General features: G+C 36.3%; 3 protein-coding genes across 3 annotated transcripts; 1 reads left to right on the forward strand and 2 right to left on the reverse strand.

The window, feature by feature from the left end:
* Window positions 1-2540: 2540 nt before the first annotated feature.
* LOC129806355 (SCAN domain-containing protein 3-like) lies at window positions 2541-7021 on the reverse strand. Its single transcript, XM_055854910.1, has 3 exons — window positions 6788-7021; window positions 4597-5552; window positions 2541-4530 (listed from the first exon to the last, which is right to left on the reverse strand). Exons 1-3 carry the CDS (start codon window positions 6885-6887, stop codon window positions 4372-4374), a joined length of 1215 nt encoding a protein of 404 aa, XP_055710885.1. The 5' UTR covers window positions 6888-7021; the 3' UTR covers window positions 2541-4371.
* Window positions 7022-13673: 6652 nt separating this feature from the next.
* On the reverse strand, window positions 13674-15624 carry LOC129806344 (WW domain-binding protein 11). Its single transcript, XM_055854895.1, is given in 5 exon segments — window positions 13674-14990; window positions 14993-15071; window positions 15131-15228; window positions 15289-15414; window positions 15488-15624. Coding segments are annotated over 5 exon segments (1575 nt in total). The 5' UTR covers window positions 15552-15624; the 3' UTR covers window positions 13674-13782.
* Window positions 15625-15959: 335 nt separating this feature from the next.
* On the forward strand, window positions 15960-23185 carry LOC129806327 (tubulin-specific chaperone D). The gene is made up of 2 exons (XM_055854848.1): window positions 15960-19007; window positions 22547-23185. Exons 1-2 carry the CDS (start codon window positions 16113-16115, stop codon window positions 23126-23128), a joined length of 3477 nt encoding a protein of 1158 aa, XP_055710823.1. The 5' UTR covers window positions 15960-16112; the 3' UTR covers window positions 23129-23185.
* Window positions 23186-23409: the final 224 nt, after the last annotated feature.

Genomic DNA, 23409 nt, shown 5'->3' on the forward strand with positions numbered 1-23409 from the left:
TCCACTATTGCTGTGGTTGGTGGTAATATATAGAAAGTCCAATAATTAGTTCGGTATAATGGAACTTTGATTCAATTACAAAGTGAAAAAAACACATCGTTATTAGACTTCATCATGAGCTTAATTAACATGTACTTGGTGTACATTATGTAAATATTTCGAAATTACATTGAAAAATCAATTAAAAAGCGTTACCGAATGAAGCGTTAACAAATAGTTTTGGTTTTCACGTAGGGGAAGGCTTTCAGGCTTCGCACAAACTCTAGCTTCAAACACTTTATATTTATCCCATATTCCCTTAATGAATCTGACCTAATTTTTGAGGAAATATATGACTTAAAAAACTCATAAAATATACTCAGAAAATATGTATGTGAAGCATTCAAATCCAAACTGTGCCTGAAAGCCTTCCCTTATATGTAAAAAATTGCATTTTTAAAATCACTTTATTTTGACTATGGTGTTGATTTTACAAACTTCACTATAGTTCTAGAAAATTGTTCGATTTAAAGCTATTTTATGTATTTCACTTTTCTCTTATGAAAGTCATTTAAGTACTAAAAACAGCAATAACGGTTTTGCCAAGCACAGAAGCAAATTTAAATCAAAATAATTTTTGTGTTTTATAGTTTATTTAAATAAAACCACATGTAAAGTACAATCTGTGGCAGGCAATGAATAAAAAAGTGACAAATATGAAAAAGAGGAAAAAAGAGTGAGAAACTATTAAATTTAAAAAAAAAGAAAGCAACTCTAAATTGAAACAATCCTACAACCGAAGATAGAAATAGCCTTTGAATCCTCTGAGGAGACTCTCAAGCCTCAGGGAATAATAAGTATCCGTATATTCAAAAATTAACATGAAAAAAATATGCAACAAATAACAAAAGCGACAGACAATCCTAACCGGCTTATGTAGGTGAGATTCTTAACGTGAGCTAACTCGGAGTGTAGGCAAATTCGATTTAGAGCTGACGTTGGGGGACGCCATTCTGTTATCCTGAATGAAATTCTTGAAATTATACAAATTTTGTATTTAAACCAAAATATTAAGGATTTGGATGGACTGACATAAAAGTGATATATGGGTGAAATATAGACCAGAATGTCCTACGAGGTTCAAATGTTCTAGAAAGTTGTAGCATTTTGTGAGATCTTTCGTTTGAGCCCTCACTAATCAAAATCGGTCAAACAGAACCGGAGATATGATTTTTTGAATTTCGTGAACTTTGACCCCTCATATCTCCGGTTCTATTGAAACCACAACGAACCCACGCCACTTTTTGGAAACCTCATAGCCTAGACTATAACACTCTAAAACAGTGCTGTTCATAATGTCCGTTATATTCAAACGGAATTTAGTCACATTACTTCGTAATTTTTCCTCAGGGTTCGGAGCAAATCGTGAAAATCGAACATTAGAAAACATAAATTACGCGTAATAAATAATCAATAATTTGTTACGTGGAGTAATTTATTAATACATTTTTATACTGTGTGACCCATACTTTGAGATTTAACATAAAATTGAAATTTCAAACTGGTTCTTATGTTATTAAAATAGCAACAATATTTTAAAGTGTATTAGAAACAAAAAGGCTTATGGGTACACCTGCATAATCCTTTTAAAATATTAAAAAAATGTACTTCCAAAATAAAATTTTGTTTTACTTTAGTGTAAAAAAAGTTCCAATAGTGTGAATCTCTTTCCGCTATTAGACTAGTATTGAGTTTCGTAAAATAATAATTTATGACATGATGAATTTTAGTTTTAAATGTAACATTGATAATATCTCAAATAATTGAATAAGTATGAAACCCGGGAAAATAACAAGCAAAATCTTTTGTTTAGTTAAAAATAATATTCAGACAGAAATAAATTTCGGTTAGTGTAAAACTTAAAACTACACAAACAAAAATAATTTTTACACATTTCACAATCTTTTGTGAATTTTATATTTGTATTTATTTTTAATAATTATATTTTACAACATCTTAAAAACTACATCGATCACTTCTGTTATGGCAATTTATATCGAGAGTTTTCTGCCCGTCAGCTTTATTTGTGACATCTAGGTCGTTTGTTGTTTTATTACGAATAAGCACTGTGAGTTTTGAGGAAGACGATGCACGATCTTATTGAATATGACACTCGTAAAGGCCTAGAATACAGCAATTCCCTAGTCGTGAGCTTAGGATACAACTGCAGCTTTCTTTGTTTCATAATACTCAAAAAATTTCACCTCGTGGTATTCTTAGGTATAGTCCAGATGTTCGATAAAACTGTTTCGCGCACACTATAGGCTTAACTGGGCTTGCACTGTGCTAGTACCTGTGATCTGCATTGCTTGAATAAGGATTTTAAGTTCTGAAGTCCACTGTGAAGCTATTGACAAGTTTTTTATTCGACTGCAACATCAACACTCCCAGAAAGATCGGAATTTTGATGAAGAACTAATATAGCTGAAAGCACAGGGCCGAGTTTAACCAATGTGGCATTAAATAATTTTACAACCAGTGCAGTGCAGGGAAATTGATGAGGAATCCCTTATTAGGAGTTTCTGGCTAACTGATGATTCTTTTGGTTAATTAAAAAGTAAAATAATCCAGAACTTATCTTTTAGAGTGAAGGATAATTCTTATCTTTTTATTTCTTATAGTTTTATACAGTGGTTGTGCTTGTTCAAGAATTTTGAACTTTATAGATCAAAGTTAAAGCAATCTGAAAAGTGTGAAATACTTCACCAATTAGACACACTCAAAATTGACGTCAGAGACCTCCTTCTCTTTACTGGGTTCAGCGATCACCATCTCCTCATCAATACTTTTCCCAATTTTGGATAGTTTCAGTCTCATATTCGCTGAGAGGTTTGATTGGCTTAGGCTACTTCTTTGCTTAGACTTTGTTAATTTAAGCTGAGAAAATCCCTGTTCACAGGAATATGTAGTTGGAAATACCGACAGAAATCTATCATATTCAGGGCTGTTTCGACTCACTCCTCTAATTTCTTCGTATGAGGACGAGGAGAATCTTGACGAGAACGATTCGATAAGGTCTTGAATAATTATGGAAAATCTGTCAAATCCTCCGCAGTTAAGTTTTTGACACGCTGGAAAGTTTTCCAATCGTCCACTGCAAAGTTCTTTCTTCAGAGCAGACAACATGTTTATAAAATCGTCTATTTTTTGCAGATGATCCATAATCGACGAATTATGACCCTTTTAGAAAGAATATAATTTCAATAAGATTCTACACAGCTCTTTTCGAAATCCGACTGACGGAGGGACAATGTAACATTTAGATAGATGTTTTGTATCTGGTTAATATTTTTTTTAAATATTTTATGCTGGTGTGAATTAATTTGAGTTGAAGATCAACAGAATTTCCTTCGTACTGTGTTTGTGTTTCATTTTGTAAAAATTAAAAATTATTAATAATACTTGGGCAAACTGCGTGCTTAATAAAAAAAAAAGAAATTAAATGCATCAACGCTTAGTGTTCAGTAGCTAGCAGCCGGATATCAAAGTGCCCGATATCGGAGATAGCTGTGTATAAGCACTTAGAGAACATTTAACGATCGCTGTATATATGTTCATAGGCAATAGGTATAAAATTTTACTCATCCACACAGAGTGCACATAGGTATGTGAACCCACGACTCTTGTCGATTGTCAATTGACCGGACAAAGAATTCAAACAATTGAAATTTTGCATAAACTTCGCACTGCTAAATAGAAAACAAACTTAATTTTGTGTAAATACATACTTATGCCCAACGCACAATAACTTTTGTTTGTAAACATGTTTTCAAAATTTTCTATAAGTGTGAGGGAGATGACTAGATCTGGATCTCACTCACTCTCATTGAAATGTCAAAAACATGTTTACTAAAGAAAAGTTATTGTGCGATGGGCATTATTCATCATAAAACAACTAAGTTGTGCATGAAAACCATACAAGGTCGCCAGAAATCAGTTATTTTGTATAAACCTTTAAGAACGAAACGCTTTTCACTGACCAAAAATCAACAAAAACAATAAAAATAAAATCGATACAGAAAATCAATGAAATGTCTGACATAATATAACCATAGAAAATTTAACAAAGCCTGATTCAGTGTTTTTTCACTTCTACTGACAATACGGTCAAAAATAGCCCAAAAAATTAAGTAATTTTTCTGAAAATGCCAATAAATAATAATTTTCACTCAATGAAAAATTTTATGTACGACTACAGTAGTCGCGTATAACAGGCTTTTGTTTAAAAAATAGAAATATAAAGAAATAATAACAATTATCAATGCGATAATTTGAAAATTCGTCACTTATATATACAGGAATCGCTAATACATTATTAATAAATTCCTCAGGCTAACGAAAGACCATTATTATTTCAAAAAATAAGGGAGGAATAAAAAATACCTGAAGTGACAGATTCAAGTCGTTTAGTCGACCAGTGATGTCTGTGAAGAAAGCAATTTCTTTCCAGAATTTGCGACTACTCGTCAACTTCTTTAATTCTTCACTAATCTATTTAGGAAAAACGATGAGTATATTAGAAATGAATATAGAAACTTAAAAGATTAGTGAAAATACCTTAACGTCTTTTCTGTGAACAAAAGATGTTATTTCCTTCCTTAAGTCAAAAAGTCTCTTCAAAGCTTTTCCTCGAGACATCCATCTCACTTCAGTATACATCAAGAGATCTTTGTATGGAGCCTTGTTCTCTTCCAAGTATCTCTTCAAACTCCTGTGTGTCAGTGAGTTGTGTCCACCTCTAAGACCGTTAATTATTTTGAATGCTTTTTTGGGAGCTGGCAATTCTGACAAGAATTTTGCGCTTAAAGCTGTCTGGTGAAGAATGCAATGGTAGTGTCGAAGACCTGGAATGATCTCCAACATGCGTCCATTGAGACCATTGATGTGCCCACACAACGAACGAGCTCCGTCAGTAGTTATACTGAAAAGCTTTTCTGTTAAATTAAACTCTTGCAGTGTGGCCATAACAACTTTGTAAATATCAGCTCCTGTTGTTCTTGTTGGAAGGCACTGCAATTGAAGCATTTCTTCAAATGCTTCTGCTTCTCCATTTAAAATAACACCGCGGACATACATTAATAATTGACTTTCGTCAGTGATATCGGTCGTTTCGTCAAGACAAATTGACACTGAGTCACACCTATGAAGCTTCTGTTTCAATTTTTCCCGTACATTTTCCGAAATTCTACTAATATGTCTCGTCATCGTTGCTCGTGAATGAGGAATTTCCTTAAGCAATTTTGCCGCTGTTGTTTGACCCATCTTGTCCAAAAGGCTCGAAATAATGTCTATGTACACCACAGCATCTGTATAAGGCTTATTTCTTTTTGCTAATTCCATAGACAGGAATTCGGATGCTTCCTTCGGTAGCATATATCTTTCCTGGTCAGATTCGGATTTTCTTTTTTTAGAAATCAAACTTTCCGGCTCCAGGACACTCTGATATCCCTCAAAATTTTCTCCGGCTCGAAGACAGTTTTCCCAATGTTTGGCGAGACGATTTGGCTTTACAGCTTTGTTTAAAAAATAATTATACAATGTCAATAATAGTCATATGAGATATAATCTTAATTTTTTTTATTAATTAACTTCAGAAGTTTTATTTATATAAATATACCTAAAAACGAAACCATTTTTAATGATTTTACAAAATATAGTAATTCGAAGAGATATGAGACAGTGGGAGAAGTGGACCACTTCGCCTGCTGCCTACACCCTACTCATGTTTTCCACCTCATTTGGGCTATTTGTGCTCTTCAACAAATTCAACTCTTCAACAAACTCTTTTAAAAATTGTGCGAAAAAATAAAAACTAAATTTTTGGGTATTCAAAAAATGACCAAAAAGTTTTATTTCTCAATAAGAATATGTGTATTTCGAGATTGAGGAGAGATGGAACACAACAATTTTAGCAACACTTCCGGTGTGAATTTTGGTTAATGCTCTTCAAAATCTTTTCAAGTTAATCTGAAGATATTATTTTCTCTAAATTTCAGGTAAGATTAACTTGATACACTCACAGTGGAATTGTTATCGAAGTAGATGAGCCATATTTTCCACAAAATAAATCATTTTTATTGAAAAACTAAAACAAATTCCAATAAATACAAAGAAATAGCATCCTTGTCTAAAATCAATTTGCTCCTACTAAATTAATAAAATAAAATAAAAATATTTTGCTAAAATTAGGGGTGGTCCATCTCATTCACACTTTTTTTAGTGTCCCATAATACAACTCATTTAAATCAAATTTTTCGAATTAACTATTTTCGTCTATGCTTTTCTAATATTGATATTTCAGTCTGATTTTTTTTTAATTTTTATTAAGAAACTGTAACTGTAATTTGTAATTCTGGTTTTGTAAAAGTAACCCGACATGCGATACAAGGAGTTCAATTACATATTTTCTATAAAAAATTACAACGTCACAGGAAAATCACTTAAGAGTGAGGTATATGAACATTCGTATATTTTTAATTATTATCAGTAAATGGCATGCTACTATAATGAATGCTCTTTAATAATTGCAATTCTGTGGTAAATAACGCAAAATAATCAAAGAATGAAATATTAAAAAAAACCAGAATATTTTACATATTTATACTCATATCATACACTAATAAAATACCGCGTAAAATAAAACCATAACGTCAAAACGTACGTTTTTTTTCCACTAAAATCAAGATTCTGAAAACGCACTGAAAAATCATTAAATAAAGGAAAAACCACTGTTCACTCTATTACTTACAACGAATAATAGTGCCACAGAGGGTGCATCTGGAGAACCACTCATTTATGCGTTCACAATAGTAACTTTTGTCACTAACTCTTTTTATTTTCGGACTCATCTTGGTGTTTTAGGTTAAGAATGAAAGTGTGAAATTTTCTACCTGTCAATCGCACACGAAAGGGCACGATGGTGTATACGAGCTCAAAGAAACTGACCCTCCAATTTGGTATCAAAAAATGACGTCATTGTACAGCTCTGCTCTAAAATTTCATTAACTTGCACAAAGGAATTTTTGAGAAAAATTAGTTTTGTATTTTGATGAATTTTGACGCTATCGCAGCGCCCCCTGGTGTGCCCTTTTGAACTTCCATCTGAAAGTGCTCATCGAGACGAAACCAAAAACCCAAAATGTAGCTCAAAATGTTAATTAGAACCGGAAATATAGGCCGGTCAATTTTCGCACTTTGACCCATTATAGCTCGGGTCAGGGGTTATCGATCGACTTTAGTATTTTTTGTTTGATAGATATAATCTGCGGCTACAACATAGGGTGGAATCACCACTTCTCGCCAGTGCCCCACTTCTCGCCACGTATATTGAAATCGCTATTTTTCACGATTTATGAAATAAATGAGCCGCAGTTACTTGTATTTTTATTGTTGCTACGTATAGAGTCGAAAAACACTATTTTTTTGTTTTGAATTTAAATGTTTGAGCATTTTTGGAGGAATATTTTAAGCAAGTTCATTGAATCCAAAATTTCATACCAAATATAGTAAGTGTCATGAAACTTTTATCGAACAAAATTTAATTTTTTAAAAAGTAATTTGCCTATTGAACATTTAATTACATTCGGCGAATGCATAAAGTTTGTATTTAGTTAGTTAATATTTCATTTTATATTATTTTTATGTAGAAATGAGCCATGGCGGAAAGTGGGAATATTCTAAAATTAATTCACCATCTGTCGCCATAGCTTTTCAATAGGCGACGCTAACTTCACTTCATAGATTCTCAGTTGTCAAATCTACTTTGTTTACTTTCTGCAATAGTCTAATAATTTGATTTCTCAAATAAAAGTGAATATAAATCATTTAATGTGAGTAATAATAAGGTGATCATGAGGAAAAAGAAATGCTGAATGTATTCTTTGTATATTATTGCTCAAAATAATCGAGTTTGAACTTTTCCAAGTGGATGGCGAGAAGTGGTTACAGAACTGGCGAGAAATGATAAAAATGGCGACAAAGTGGTTATTTTTGCATTGTCAATAAAAACCAGTTTTATAGGTACTCCTGCGTTAAATTGTAGGACAATTGTTTTGACGAATCTAGAGTCAATATATCTAAGTAGCTTTGTGTCAAATTTGAGTTATCTGATAATAAGGGGTCAAAAGTTATAATACAATTAATTTCACTTTTTCCTAAAAGTTGCGATGAGTGGTTACTCCACCCTACTAAAATTTCAGCCCGATGCACAAGGGAATTTTTGAGTTATTTAACTTAGGAAATTGAAAATTTTTCTTTTTAATAATAGCGCCCCTAGCGGTAGATTTATGAAGTTTTGATGTTTGAAGGGGAAGTGTCATTTCACGAGAGCTTTCCAAAACGCTCTCACTTTTTAAATTTTGAGAATTAGAACCGGAGTTATGGCCATTTCAAGAAATTATTTTTGGACCTTTATAGCTTGGGTCAGGGGGTCTGGGGACTTTAAGTTTGGTATTGATCGAAAGCTCTAAGGGCCAGCTATAACATACTAAAATTTGAGCCTGATCGATGCCATAGGCGTGGAGCCATTGAGGAAACAAAAAAGGGGGGTATTAAAAATGGTGGAAGGAGATATATAACCTTTGCCAAAAACCGCAAGTCGATATCTCTCTTAGTTTAGTTTAGGTGCTATTAAGCTCCAAAGAGCGGCCGGACGGACGGACGGTAACGGTTTTTATCCATCCATATATTCTCATGATCAGGAAGTGTCAAAACACGTTTTGGCAAAGTTTGGGCGCGATCAGAGGACATGAGATTTTGTTAGGATAATTGTAGGTGAGATTGTTAAGAATTTCATCTAATAATATATCATGAGGCTCCATGCATTAAATATTGTTGTTTAATTAAGAACCTATTCGCTTCGCTTTTAATCTTATGTCCTCAGATAGAACTCAAAATTTTTCATAATATTTCTTACAAATTCCTAATGAAAAAAGGGTAGCAAAGAGTCCCAGGCTTTGGCAAGTGCTTCAACTCGTGATTTAGATGCTATTTATATCAAAACAACTTTTGCATCATTTTCCATTTACCGGCTCTCAAACGTTCTTAACCGAATCATAAATTAATCAAAACATCTTCCAAAATAGTTTGAAGAGTAACAAAATTGATTTTCCGACAAAAATTACTTATCGATTCATAAACGGTTCACAACTAATTTGAATTGATTAAATCACTCAAAACTCTCAAAACATTTGCCTGAGGCGTATTATCAGTGGATCTCGGATAAAAATTAATTATCGGTTATGAACCAGCTCCATTACCGCTTCATAACCGATTGGATCTGGTTCAATCTTGTCGGAAATTCCGGAATGCTTTTGTTGGCGAAGGAAAGGGATGAGGGAAAATAAGGGGCATGCTAATGGTCCCACAGTCGACTTATGGAGGGGTCCCCTGAAGGTCAAAAGTTTGTATTTCTAATCATTTTGGCTTTAAGCGTGCTAACGCAAGAATATGTTCAGAAAAGAGTGTCTCCGGGGGGGGGGGGGGTGTAAGGTGGAAATTTTGCGGGGTGAAAATCAAGAGAATATACTGCACTCTCTCTGTGAAAATTGAACAATAAAATAATTGATATTGCTATTGAAAAACTATAACTAATTCAGTTTGTCGCTTGCAGTTATTATTTTAAAAAATCCTAGGTTAGTTATTCTTGCCGAAAAATGTATAAAGTTTGTCAGTAGAGGAAAGAGCCCATGCTTTGAACGGTCCCAAGCTTTATAATGACTAAATTTTTTCTATGTTTTTCAATAAAAATGACTTATCGCACTTATGTTTTAAAAACTGCCAAAAAAAGTGAAGTGTCCTAAAGAGAAAGTGTCCTGTTTTTAAAATATATTATGGCGTCACATTTATTCAGAAACATAGGAAAAATTTAGTCATTATGAAGTTTGGGACCATCCAAAGCATGGGCACTTTCCCCTACATTGAATGTATACACAAATTAATATTTTTCTTGATGGAATATCGTCGGTTCCGAAGAAGACTATATTGTAAGTCCAAAATGTAAACTTTACAGGAAAGAGGTTTAAAGTTTGACAGCTAAAATTTATTTTCATTAATTTCACTGCAATTAGTATACTTACAGCTTTTGAAACTATTTCATCATACTTACGCATTGAATATCTTCTAGTTACTCATTAATTGGGTACGCTGATTTTAAGTTTTTTCTTGAAACTTTTTCCAGGAATATCTTAATCAACATAAAATTTTGTGGGGATACAGATCTAAGATTTCTGCATCCAATGATGCCATCTTTTTATACTATTGTAAGTAGTCTTACAATAGTCTTTTGCGGAACCGACGATATTTTTTAAAAAAAGTCCTGAAATTTTATTTGAAATTTACTCCAAAACTTTAACGCAAACATTTTAACTTTATATCTAAATTCAAAATTTTTGAATGACTGTTTGAGACAGTTGTCTTAGTGCATGACATGATTTAGGTGGGGTCACTGTACCCCTATACCCTGCTCTACCACCAGTAACTAAAAGAAGAGCAGTAAAGAAAGCAAAAGCAGATGCCAAGCATAAACTATCCTGCTTATGCTATTTGCAATCACTGTCCTGTTGTTTATTTAATCCTTTCTTTAGTTCGTTTAAATTAATTGGACAGCTTTTAAAACGAGAAATCTTTTTTTTATTTTAAAGTCTTATGTTATTGTTCAAAGAAACTACATTAATCAACTAAATTAAAAGAAAGTTGTTTAAGCCGTGACTAAATTTAGTACAAATGCTTTGCATCGATATGGTTTATAAATGATATTAGAATGAAGTTTAAGTGAAAAACCATAACTAAACTTTCAATAATGTAATCATACTGATAAACTTAATAAATATTTTTACAGATTGCACTCTTTTGGTGTCGGCAGCTACCCATTAAACAAGATTAAACAATCAAACCCATTAAACAATCTCTACCCTGATTTAAAATCTGAGTGAGAGATTCTTTTTTTTAGATTAGTTACGCTATATAAATAAAATGGTGTTCGTGATACCGATGAATAATAAAAATTTCAATTCAATGACCGTTAATGACGTATGTTTTAAGAAGAGCCCTCCTCATTCCCTTAATATTTTTTTCTTTACAATAATCATTTATTTATTAATGTGTAAGGAACTAATTCCAAAATATGTACATTCCATCTCCAGCATACTAAATATATTTTCTGAATGAGTTAATTAAACACAGCTTCAAATTTATTGCAAGTCAAATCAAATTGTTATGGATTGGAGAAAATAAAATGCCTATGAAATTATGCAAAGTAATTTTGCCATGACAAAATACCAACAAGCATAAAAAATTTATGAGAAAATTGTCAGGATACAACGTTGTAGTAAAGTGTTTTAGTGCCTTAATCAAGAGCCTTGAAATTTTTTTTACAATTCTTTTAGGTGTGAATCAGAAAAAATACAGCGTTATCACGATAGAAGATTTATTTATCAGAAGTAAAAAATACTGAAGAAAGCAGGAAAGAAAATAGGGTTCAATATTCAAGCGGAAATTTGTACAGTAACTTTGAATTTAATGCATGAAGTTATGCAAAACCCTTTAGGGATTGTATTGCCAAAATTTTCCAATTCTGCAGCTCTTGTAAATTACTTCATTCAGTGTAAAAATAATTTTATCCAAAAATTCGGCATTTAACCCTATATTTCAGAGGTGAGCAAAAACTGTTTGAAACCGAACAAACGGCAAATGAAAATGTTACGTCAATAATGAATAATAATAATAATAACAATGCTGGCACAACATTCCATGAAGGAACTAGGCCTTTATTATATTTACTGGGACCCATTATTAGAGAGATCTTGCTCTCAGATACAATATATGGTAAAATTTCATCAAAATCGCTTCATAAACACCGCAAATATGGTCCAGTCAAGATATTTTTGGTTATAGCTCAGGTCAGGTAATATCGAGGGAGTAGTGCGATCCACCGTTGGAAAGGTCTCGACCTCAGCTACAACACACTAAAATTTAAAGAAAAAGCATCGTCTAGTTTTCGAAATATTTTAGATTGATTAATCGAAAATCTATTTTTCTGATAATTGTACCTTCGATTAATCGGACCTTCGATTAAATCGTATGAAATTGGGGTGTCATAAGGGTTGTAGTACAGTAGTACTCCACTTTTATATTTTATCTCTTCGGAATTTCGGCTTCTTGGAATATTGGCTTTCGGAATTTTGTCCTGCGCCGAAGGATTTTATTGATTTTTCCTAAAACATGAAATTCACAAAAATTGAGGGCCAATTTTTGAAACTTTCACTCGCACCCGCGAGCTCTTTAGTGGCTGAGAGAAGTTGACTCGCACACCCCGCAGATTCTTGAGTATGTGCAACGAGTAGTTTATGCGAGTTTATGTTATAAAGAAGTCGTTACAGAAGGATTTGAATCGGCGGGGTGTGGGAGTCAATTTCTCTCGGCCACTAAAGAGTTCGCGGGTGCGAGTGAGTTTCAAAATTTAGCCCTCTGGTTTAAAATAGGATATTTTGTGATTTTTTGAGAAAAAAAAACCTTGTTGTTTGCGTTCCAATAACGTTTTAACTCTTTCGTCTCTTTTGGGACTCTGAGTACCCAAAGCAGCATATGAATATTTAGTGAAAAATAATGTTTTTTTAATTATTCAGAACTGATATAAATCCGATTCTTGTAGATGATTACAAACTATAAGGATGTCCAAATGTAAGATATTTTTTGTAGGACCTCAATTAATTCCTGAGCTTAGATATTTTTGATTAAAAAATGGTGAAATTGGCTTGCAGCATATGCTGTGGTCCGGAAAGAGTTAACTCAGGCTCGCAGCATATGCTGCAAGCCAATTTCACCATTTTTTAATCAAAAATATCTAACCTCTAGAATTAATTGAGGTCTTATAAAAAAATATCTTACATTTGGACATCCTTATAGTTTGTAATCATCCACAAGAATCGGAATTTTATCAGTTCTAAATAATTAAAAAAACATTGTTTTTCATTGAATATTCATATGCTGCTTTGGGTCTCTTTTGGAACTCTGAGTACCCAAAGCAGTATATGAATATTCAGTGAAAAACAATGTTTTTTAATTATTTGGAACTGATAAAATTCCGATTCTTGTTTTGTAGGACCTCAATTAATTCCTGAGCTTAGATATTTTTGATTAAAAAATGATGAAATTGGCTTGCAGCATATGCTTCGGTCCGGAAAGAGTTAAGGAGGATAATACTAAATTTTGCTCCCCTTCTTACTAAAATCCTGGCTACGCACTTATTAATTTTTTTTTGATTTTTTTATAAAGCATCTTTGTATCTAAAAAAAAATTTAAATCAATGTTGCATAATTTCCGTGCTATTTATAAAAGAATTGTTCATGCAGCGTATGCTTTGTAGTGGTTAAAAGGGTTTAAAATTAAATTGCCCAATAAGTCAATTGAAGGTTAATTGTGGTCTGAAAATTTTGGCAAAATCTGTACATGTTCCTCATAGAATTTACTTTCTATATACGTATCCTGTTTAGGTCGGCTTTTACTGCTTTTCCCGCGTTTGCTTTATTTGCTGCATACGTTTCATGAAAATTTTACATTGGGAAGTGAAGTGCCAATAAGGAAACCAACAGCAGAAATGCAGAGCAATAAGAGAGAAACGGAAGAAAATGCATGTATTTGACTCGAGGATTTATTTTTATTTAGCCCTTTGTGATAACGAATAATCTTGGGCATTCTCGCATGAAGATGATTACAATTTGATCAAAGCTATCGCAGAGTCTGCATTCACAGAAGTCCCTGCATCTCCTTCATAAACTGCATGTAAGCGTCATCCTTTGTGGGTCCCTTCTTCTGAGCTGCTGGTCCACTAGCAGCCGGAGCATTGGCACTCGGATGCATCTGCACCAGTTGCTCATGACTCGGAGCCCTGGAATGGGCGAACTGGCTGTACTGCGTATGCTGCACTTGCGGTGGCTTCGACTTCTGCTTCTCCTCGCGCTTCCCACGCAGCGCCGCCGGCAGAAACCGCGTCACGTCGGCACTGAGATTGCGGATCTGTGGCTTGGCGGTGATTGTGGCACTCTTGGGATCCTTGGAGGATACCAACTGCGGTCCAGCTGAGAGGATATTGCCGCCCAAGGGATTGTGCTGATGATGATGACCCTTGGAATGACGCGGAGGAGGTCCCATTGGGGGTCCTGGTGGCATCCGGATGCCCATTCTCGGCGGCATTCCCGGTGGTGGTGGTGGCATCCGGATGGCTGACATTCCTGGCATTCCGGGACGCAGGGGAGGTGGTGGTGGTCTAAACAGAAGGTTTTGCTGAGCTGGTGACAAGCCCAAGGGAGGAAGGGTCATTCTTGGTGGATGTGGTGGCCTAGGATTGGGTATAGCAGCTGGAGGCTCCTTCTCAGGCTCTTCAACCGTTTTCTCTTCGGATTCTTTCTCCTCCACAGGCTCTTCTGCATCACCTGTTTTCTCCTGCTCCTTCTTCTTCTGCACACTCTCCATCTCTTTCATGAACTCATCGATATTCTGCCCAGACAGTGCCAAAATTCTCTGCTGCAGGGACGTCGGCTTCAAGGATTCATCATCAACTTCCGGAGGAGGCTTTTCCTTGATTCTGTGTTCATCTGAGAAACGGATACTTTTGATCTTTTTGGGTTTTGGTTCTTCATCGTAGTCCTCATCGAACTCCCGCATTTCCAGAAGATTTGGCGGAGGTCCTGGTGGACATCCTGGAGTATCTTTCTTTCCTTTCTGCGGCAATTTCTCCTCTCTTACCTCCGGTGGCTTTTTCAGAATACTCTGCTGGACATTGGGGACGTAGGGAGTGGCTTGGACAGATGTGGGAGGCAGCGGGATTCGACTCTGAGCACCAACATTCCCACCTCCGCTTCCCTGAGTGGGCGCTGATGGAGCAGATTCGGACATTTGAGGCAAGGGAATGTCGTCAATTTGCACCGATTGGGCATGTTTTACACTCTCATAGTACTGACTTTCTTGTTCCTCCGCTTCTCATAATCTACCTCTTTCCGCTTAAGCTCTGCCCAGAGTTCCGGATCGTCAGTGTGCTGAAAGCCAAAAGTTCAATTGTTTTAAAATCATCAAGAAACCTACCCAATTCACTTACATAGAGTCTCATAACTCGATCAAAGGTCTCTTTCAGCTTTTTCCTCTTCTCCTTCAGGACCTTTTCATTAAGTGGAGAAGGCTGATAGACATTGTACTCTGGAAGGAAAGGGATCCATCAGCAATTTGCTGGATGTATTATTCTCAGCTAATTATTACCCATCTCGTCGATTTTCTCCATTTCCTCAATTATCTGGGAGGGATCCTTGCCCTTCAGCACAGCAGCCCGCACCATTTGTCGCTGTTTCTTATTTTTTTTCAGCTCCTTCTTCCGGGCTTCCTTGCCTGGGATGGAGAAGCAAAATCAAAACAATGCAGATATCTCTGAATATTTCCAATTTAAGTTCGGAATACTTACGAGCCTGGTCAGTGGGATTCATGTATTTACCACTCTTGGTGGTATTTATTGATCTTCGTCCCATTTTCACAGGTTTTTTTGGTCAAAAACTTAAGAATAAAATACCCCCTTTTGCTAACCAAAACATCAAACATGCACACCACACCACTGGCAGTGGAATTGGCATGCAAGTAAAACAAAAATTCACCTCACTTTACCAGGTCCGATCTTGATTTTTTGATTTCAGAATACCAAAATCTTGAAATTTTCTTGATCTTGATCTTGATCTTGGTCTCAGAATTGAGGCCAATGTTTAACACATGAAAAAATTAAAGAAAGATTTTATTTCAAAATAGCACAAATTTGAATAAGAGTTTATCAAATTGAAATTAAATAGGCTTTATGGTGGGCTATGCTTCACGAAAACGCAAAATTTTGGGATCACTGTAGGCAGGTACCCACAAACGGGCAAGGGCCACGGCCAGCGATCACCTCTTTTCTAAATGCGGCCCTGCCTCCTTCAAATTCACCACTCAAAAATATAAACAAAAACATCTGTTTTTGAAATTGTGCAATTATCCTGGAAAATTCTCTGATTTTCCACTGTATTTCCCAATTTGTTATCAGTGAAAAGTGAAATAAGAAAATGATGCAGCAATTGGAAGAGTTGAAAGACGATGAACGCCCCTCAAACACGCTGGAATTGTTCTCTGAACTTCCGGATGTCATGGAAATGATCCAGAACATTGAGAATCTCCACAAGAATAACTTTGAAAGGGCATATGAGAAATACTCAGAGATACTGTCGAGATACCAGGAGCAACCCCATCTCCTGGATCCCCATTTGAGTGAAATGGTAGTGGAAATTCTCCAGTACATCCGACACCATTCCAAAGTAGAAGTGCATCATTATGCCTTTAAGTATCTCTATCAGCTGTCCAAGGTACGTTCCTACAAGACTTTTGTTAAATTCCTCCCCCATGAAATTAGTGATTTGGATCTGGTATTGGGGATGCTGGAGAAGCAACATTTGGATGATCTTGAGAATTGGGAGAGTAGGTATATTTTGCTGCTTTGGCTGTCAATTCTTGTACTCAATCCCTTCCACATGAGCCGCCTGGATGCCTATCCCCAACAGGATGGTACTCCAGGTGGTGGGAGTAAGATGGAAAGGATTTACAAGCAGTGTCAGATGAATTGTGAAAATAATGATACTTGTTCTGGAGTGGCAGCATTCCTGTCGTCCAGATATTTGGTCAGGACGGATGTCAAAGATGTCCTGTTGCCAAGATTTTTTGACTGGATCATTGAGGAGAGCAAGAGTGAGCAGGGGATTAAAATTGGGCAATTGAGTGCGATTTCTGCAATTCTAAAGCATGGGAAGAGGGAAGATCTCCTGTCACATACGAATAAAATCCTTCAGTGGATTGTTGGGTGCAATTTCAAAGTCTCCACAGACTATCTCAAGCATCTCCATTATGTAAAGATTATTCAGAGATTGGGGCTGGTTTTGCTGAAGCCTCGATTGGCCAGATGGCGATATCAGCGTGGGTCGAGATCAATTGTGGCAAATTTGGAGCGTCCGGGAGTCAAGGAAGAAGCCTCTGGGGAAGATACCTTTTCCGGAGGGGATGTTTTGCAGCCTCAGGAAGAGATTGTAGTTCCGGATGAGATTGAGGACATCATAGAGGAACTGCTAGAGGCCCTAAGGGCTGCTAGCAGTGGAGTTCGTTGGTCAGCAGCTAAAGGGATTGGAAGGGTGACTAACAGGCTGCCGAAATCCCTGGGGGATGAGGTTGTGGGAACTCTAATTGAGATGTTCAATCCACTGGAACCTCATGAAGCCTGGCATGGAGCTTGCCTTGCCATGGCCGAACTGGCTAAGCATGGGCTCCTGCTCCCTCAGCGTCTGACCATCATGGTCCCAATCCTCCTCCAAGCTCTGGTCTATGACGAAATGAAGGGCTATATGTCCGTAGGCCAACATATCCGGGATGCAGCGTGCTACATGAGCTGGGCCTTTGCCAGAGCCTACAAACCCAATGATCTCCAGCCTTTTGTCCAGAAAATTGCCTCTGCTCTCCTGGTTACCACTTCCTTCGACCGGGAGATTAACTGCAGACGAGCAGCTTCTGCTGCTTTCCAGGAGAGTGTCGGAAGGCTGGGCAACTTCCCGCATGGAATTGATATCCTCACAGTTGCAGACTTCTTCTCTGTGGGCATCAGGAATAATTCCTATCTCGTAGTCAGTGATTTTATTGCCCAGTTTGAGGAATACACCAAACCCCTAATTGATCATTTGATTGAGAAGAAGGTCAATCATTGGGATTTGTCCATTCGAGAACTGACAGCAAAGACTCTCCACAAACTCACGAAGCACGATCCAAAGTATATGAGAGATCAAATTGTTCCCAAACTCTTTGACCTCACGGACTCACTGGATGTCAATACGAGGCATGGAAGTGTCCTTGCCCTGGGAGAGATTGTCTTAGCCCTGAAATTGATCCAGGAAGATCTGGTTACGAAGGAGATTGCTGAGAAACTCAATGGATTGATTGAAAAATTTACAATGCGAGAACAATTTCGAGGAATGAGTGGTGAGATCATGAAACCCGCTTGTACGGATTTCATCAGGAACTGCAGCATTGCGAGGATTCCTGTCACAGCAGCTTGTCTGGGAACCTGGCAGCAGCTCATCGACAAGTGTCTCACGAACAAAAATGCCCAGATCCGGGAATCAGCTATTGCATCCCTAAAGCCCCTCTGCGAATCTTTCTATGCAGCCGGAAGACAGGATTCCAATTCCAGCATCATCGAAATCTACCTCAAAGGAGCAGAAAATGACCTCGAAGAGCACATCCGGATGGGCTTCCTAGCAGCTCTGGGAGCTCTTCCTAAGTTCATGTTCATTCAGAAATTCGATGCAATCCTCGATATCCTCACGAAGCAGTGCCTTGTACCTATCCCAGCAGCCTCCACTGAGAACCCCATCACGGCTAAATGGTCAGAAGCTCGCTGCGAGAGCGTCAAAGCCCTCACGAATATGGTGCAAACCGTGGGATTTGCCAATGATCAGTATTTTGGCAATCCAGCAATTCTCGGAAGAGTTTTTGAGTGTCTACTAAAAGCTCTGGATGAATACACTTTAGACAATCGAGGAGACATTGGAGCATGGGTTAGGGAAGCCAGTATGAATGGGCTTTTCTCCATCATCACCACCTGCCCGCAGGAGCTCCTCCGTCCGGATGTCGTGCACGAGATTATGACGCACTTCTGTCAGCAGGCAGTGGAAAAAATTGACAGAACAAGGGGTCTGGCTGGGAAGCTATTCTGCAATCTCATTCATCATGAGCCTGCAATTCCGCACATTCAGCATCACGAGAGATTGAAGGAGATCTTCCCAGAAGACAGCAACTCCGTGCTCTGGCTCTTTGCTGATCACACTTTCCCGCTCTTCTGCTCCATGCTGACGCTTCCTGTCTACTCCAGGAGGATCCTGCTGGGACTGTCAGCCAGTATTGGACAACTGACTGAATCTTTGGTAAGTGCGATCACTACCATTTTCCCCTAGAGTTCTGCTCTAGCTCTACTCTAGGCTAGAGTGGTCAAGGCAATATTCACTCGAAAGTTTAGATTGATCCAGAGATTGAGGAATCCATTGATAAGCGAGGTTCTATTTAGTGTCAAGTCAAGGGTATGGACAGGACCTTAGTAAAAGAGGGCCAAAATGAAGATCATCAACCAAAACCTTTTAAATTTTATACTTGAAAAATCAGCATCAATTTTATTTAAATCTGATTTTGATGATTTTAAGTGGTTCATATAAGCTTATAAACAGTTTTCATTAATTAAAAAAAAAGAACAAATTAGCTTTTTTGTTTCAAGAAAGGCATCAAAAGCAACTTTGGATTTTTTTTAAGTTTCTTAGGAAGACTTCAAAAAGATTTCTGTTTAGAATTCACCATAATACTATTTTTATATGGTTTTTTTATGATCTCAAATTATAGGACACGAACATTTCCACAAAAAAATCTCTAAAACGTCTAAAATAATTCCAAATGAGCTTTTCTTGAGTGGAAATTTCGAAAAAAAAAACGTTTCTTTTATGTACATATTTAAAATAAAATAGTAAGTATTTAATTTAAATCCAATCTTTCGGTGTGTTTCGTAAGCTGAAAGGTTACTAAAGTCACCAATAAGACTTTTTCTTGAAGAAAGTAGCGGAAAATTGATCAAAAATGGTATGAGAAATACTCTTTTTACAATCTTAAAAACTCTGAAAGTTTTTTTTTTCAAAAATTCAATGCTTAACCTTTTTTGATTATTTTGGGGTATAGATTTAACTAGGTATTCCGTAAAACCAAGACGACATTTTACCTTTCTTTGAGAAAAGTTGATCAAAAATTCCCCAAATTTTTCTTGAAAGCATATTTTAAATATTTAAAAATTAGATTTTGCACAATGCTTTTAATATCTTTTATGGCGGAAGCGAAGCGAATTTTGAAAAGGACCGGAACTTCTATGGAATACCACCGATCTCCGCATTTTGGTAGGTTTAGTGTCAAAAGCGTTTTGGGTAAAAATGTCCTTAAAGTGAGCTAAATCTTCATGTTCTTAAATTATTTTTGGTATTTATACTTTTATTTACTTTTTTTTAACATAGTGCAGGGAGGCAACGGTCCTTCTATGTCCCCCGTTTGCAACGTCCTTTCCTTGTTTACTGTTCAATTATCATGAAATAGTAAATTCCAGAAATATTAAAAAGGGTCGAATGGACAAAATTAAGTGTCTTATGACCTAAAAAACATACAAAATATTCAAAAGAGCTGTTCGGGGGGTCCATCTTGTGGTAGGGGTCCCATCAGCATTGCCTCTTTGCTACTCTCTATTATACGTCATTGGAGTTATAACATTTAAAGCTTCTTTTTTCAAGCTCCTTTAGTGATTATGAGTATTTAAATTTAGAATTTAGAGTATTTTGAAAATTATTTTATTGATATTTTATCAAAGTTTCAGAAAATTGTTGAACTTGAAAATTCGTTTATCAGACATTCTGCACCTTCTGCACTGTCCGATTTCCCTACTTTTATTCTACACTTCAAAAAAGGAAATTCAGGGATTACTTACCAAAATGGAAGTCAGAGATTTGATATTTTTACTCATGATGGAAAATTATTTGTTAGCTCTCTACTATTTCCCTTCACCACATAACACTTTCTTAACATTTTTTTAAAACAAGATGAAAAACATACATTAAGAACACGCGATTTCATTTCCGTTTTTTTAGTTGCTTCGATTCCTTCAAAGTAATCTTTTTCTTCCTTCCATGAATATCTTTCCCCATCCGGCTAGCACATTTTATACTTACTAAACATTTAATAAGTGCTCAATTTAATTTTTAGTACAATTTTAATACAATTGTATTGTACTTATTTTTCATTACCATTAATAACTTATAATAACTCATGTTAACCCCACCGTACCTTGCGGCCATCGCCGTCTTAGTGTTGGTGACCAACTTCCAGGGTAAAACGATGGAAAACCCCTTCATATAGGTTGGTAAGAAATGGGCCTAGCCATAATAGCTGTTTGGCTACTGTGCACAACAAATTGTTGTAATTAAAAGGAAAAAAAAACAAGAAAAGAAATAAAAAAACATGAATTATACAAATAATAATTGACATCAAACAGTGAGCCTTTAAGATATATCATTAGATACAGTAACCAAAGAGATGAAATTTCTGATTCAAACACCAGAAAAGAATTGACTAAAGCTCCGATTGTTAAAATATAAGTAAAAATAGCAAAATATTTTGTAAAATTCGATAAATGACAGCGGCTGCCACTTGGCCCCTCCGTGACACTTTTAGTTAGGTACGGTACGAAGTGTTAAGTTGGTCTGATCATGCAGCGAGTCTGTGCCAGAATGTGAGTTATTATCTGTCAATTCTGAGACGCCACAAAACGTTTACCCCGGAATAATAATAATGGTGACACAACGTTCCATAGAAGAACTAGGCCTTCCCGCAAGGGGAGTTCGGGACATCCATTATTATTTTTTTTTATCGTCTTTTTGCGGATTGTTGGGTCATTCATTGCGACATTCTTAAAAGAATGAGACTGTTGATACACATCTATATTAGTTACAGAAAGTGCAGCTAGGGGAATGTAGCCATGGTTCGCACAGAGCGAACCTTCAAACGATGCGCATTTTCTCTTTGTTTGCAAAGAGCTGACTTACCATTTCTCATCTCATTTCATGGCCTTAATAATTATCTATCTTTTGGCTAAGAAATGACGCACTAGCTATAAAGAGAAAATTTGCGTTGTTTGAAGGTTCACTCTGTGCGAACCTTACCAACATTCCCCTATCGTTTAATTTTTTTCAGAATCGACGGTCGATACTATCGAAAACAAGTAATCATGTCACCCCAGGTCTCTTCTAGTTCCTCTATTCAAATACATATATGGAGCTAAACTTTTTTTTCAATGCTGATAAGCAAACACTTAGAAGACTCGCCGTATCTTTTAATAGTTGCGTGCATTATATCTTCTCCTTAGGTCCGTTCGACCATGTATCACCATTTGTGGATGGAGTTGTTGGAAGGGACTTGCTGACCCTTTTTCATTGTCGCGCTGTATTTTTTGTGTCGCGTCTTTTGATTTCTGGTACTCCAGGATATCTTTCATGCCTGCTTGTTCGAGGTTCATCTGCACGGGTTCGGGGATTACTGGTGCAAAAGTCTCGCTCGGATATTCTGTACAGAACTCCCTTCCATCGAGGAGTCATTCTGTACAACGAGACACCCAGAAAAGCTTAAATCTCGCTTGAGTCGATTAAAATTAAAATGCATTTTCTGAGGACTTAGCTTTCTCCCTTGTGTGGCCTTGTTGCATGTTTTTTTTTTACTTTTTCTTAAACTGATTGTAAAGGGGGCAACCCTAATTTCAGTTAATAAAATTATTATTATTATTATTATTATTATTATCTGTAGCTCGTATAAGCCCGCGGCTCTATTAGGGATTAATAATAATAATGAATCAATGAAATTTGAAAGAAGTTCTCATTTTGCATTGCAGATTAAGTATTCATCAGCATCATTCTTTCAATTCCTCAAATCCAATCCGGATCATGTGAAGCGAATTGGGGAAGAGATTATTGCGGTATTCCAGGAGAATAGCCTCAATGAGAGAGTTACTTACCCAATGCTCAATTTCTTGGATCTATTGATCAGTTCTGGGACAATTGATAGCCTTCTCTGTGATGCATCTGAAATATTTCCGGATGAGATCTTTCAGTTGGTTAGCAATGAAATTGCTGGCCAGAAAAAACTCTACAAACTCATTTCCAGTATCAATGTCTACTGTCAGCTAATACAAGTGCCACGGCTATGTCCCAAGATTCTGTCAAAGTTGATGGTTTTCTTGGGACGTCCTCATGTCCATGTGAGGAAGACAGCAGCAATTAAGCTGTACGAGGCACTAATTGTCCATGGAGATGGTTCGGGGATTGACGAAGAGAATATGGATGAGGTGCTGAATTTGCTGTCCGAAACGAATTGGGGACAGGATGTTGCGGAAATTCGTCCCATCCGGAATGAACTGTGTCGTTTGTGTGGAGTCAAGGTTCCAGTGAGTGTTGCCAGCAAGGCCAACAACTAACATTCTCTGCTATTTATAAATCTTTTGTATTTCGGCAAATAAAAAGTACTGAAGAAATTTTTTTTGTCATCTTTATTTGTGTAAATTACGATATCGCTATTCAATTTAATTTAGCAATAATAAGTTATTCTAGAAAAAATCTGTCTCGTTACAAAAATGCGTTGCAAAATGCGGTATAATTGTGTCAATGTGTTCCTTCTCTTGGAAAATATTTTCAATATATTCTTCGGTAAAAAAGTCTCGTGTCTATTTTTTTCTGGGTTTCGCACTAGTTTTCTCTC

The sequence above is a fragment of the Phlebotomus papatasi genome, chromosome 3 (genome assembly GCF_024763615.1).
Source record: "Phlebotomus papatasi isolate M1 chromosome 3, Ppap_2.1, whole genome shotgun sequence".
Classification (NCBI taxonomy): Eukaryota; Metazoa; Arthropoda; class Insecta; order Diptera; family Psychodidae; genus Phlebotomus; species Phlebotomus papatasi.

What these genes read in the sequence shown, in the direction of transcription:
- LOC129806355 (XM_055854910.1), bottom strand. Translation starts at nt 6,887, where the DNA reads ATGAGTCCGAAAATAAAAAGAGTTAGTGACAAAAGTTACTATTGTGAA. An exon ending in CTGTGGCACTATTATTCGTT is followed by an intron (nt 5,553 to 6,787) that starts GTAAGTAATAGA and finishes TTTTAAACAAAG; the next exon opens with CTGTAAAGCCAAATCGTCTC. An exon ending in TTCACAGAAAAGACGTTAAG is followed by an intron (nt 4,531 to 4,596) that starts GTATTTTCACTA and finishes TTTCCTAAATAG; the next exon opens with ATTAGTGAAGAATTAAAGAA.
- LOC129806327 (XM_055854848.1), top strand. Translation starts at nt 16,113, where the DNA reads ATGATGCAGCAATTGGAAGAGTTGAAAGACGATGAACGCCCCTCAAAC. An exon ending in GACAACTGACTGAATCTTTG is followed by an intron (nt 19,008 to 22,546) that starts GTAAGTGCGATC and finishes TTTGCATTGCAG; the next exon opens with ATTAAGTATTCATCAGCATC.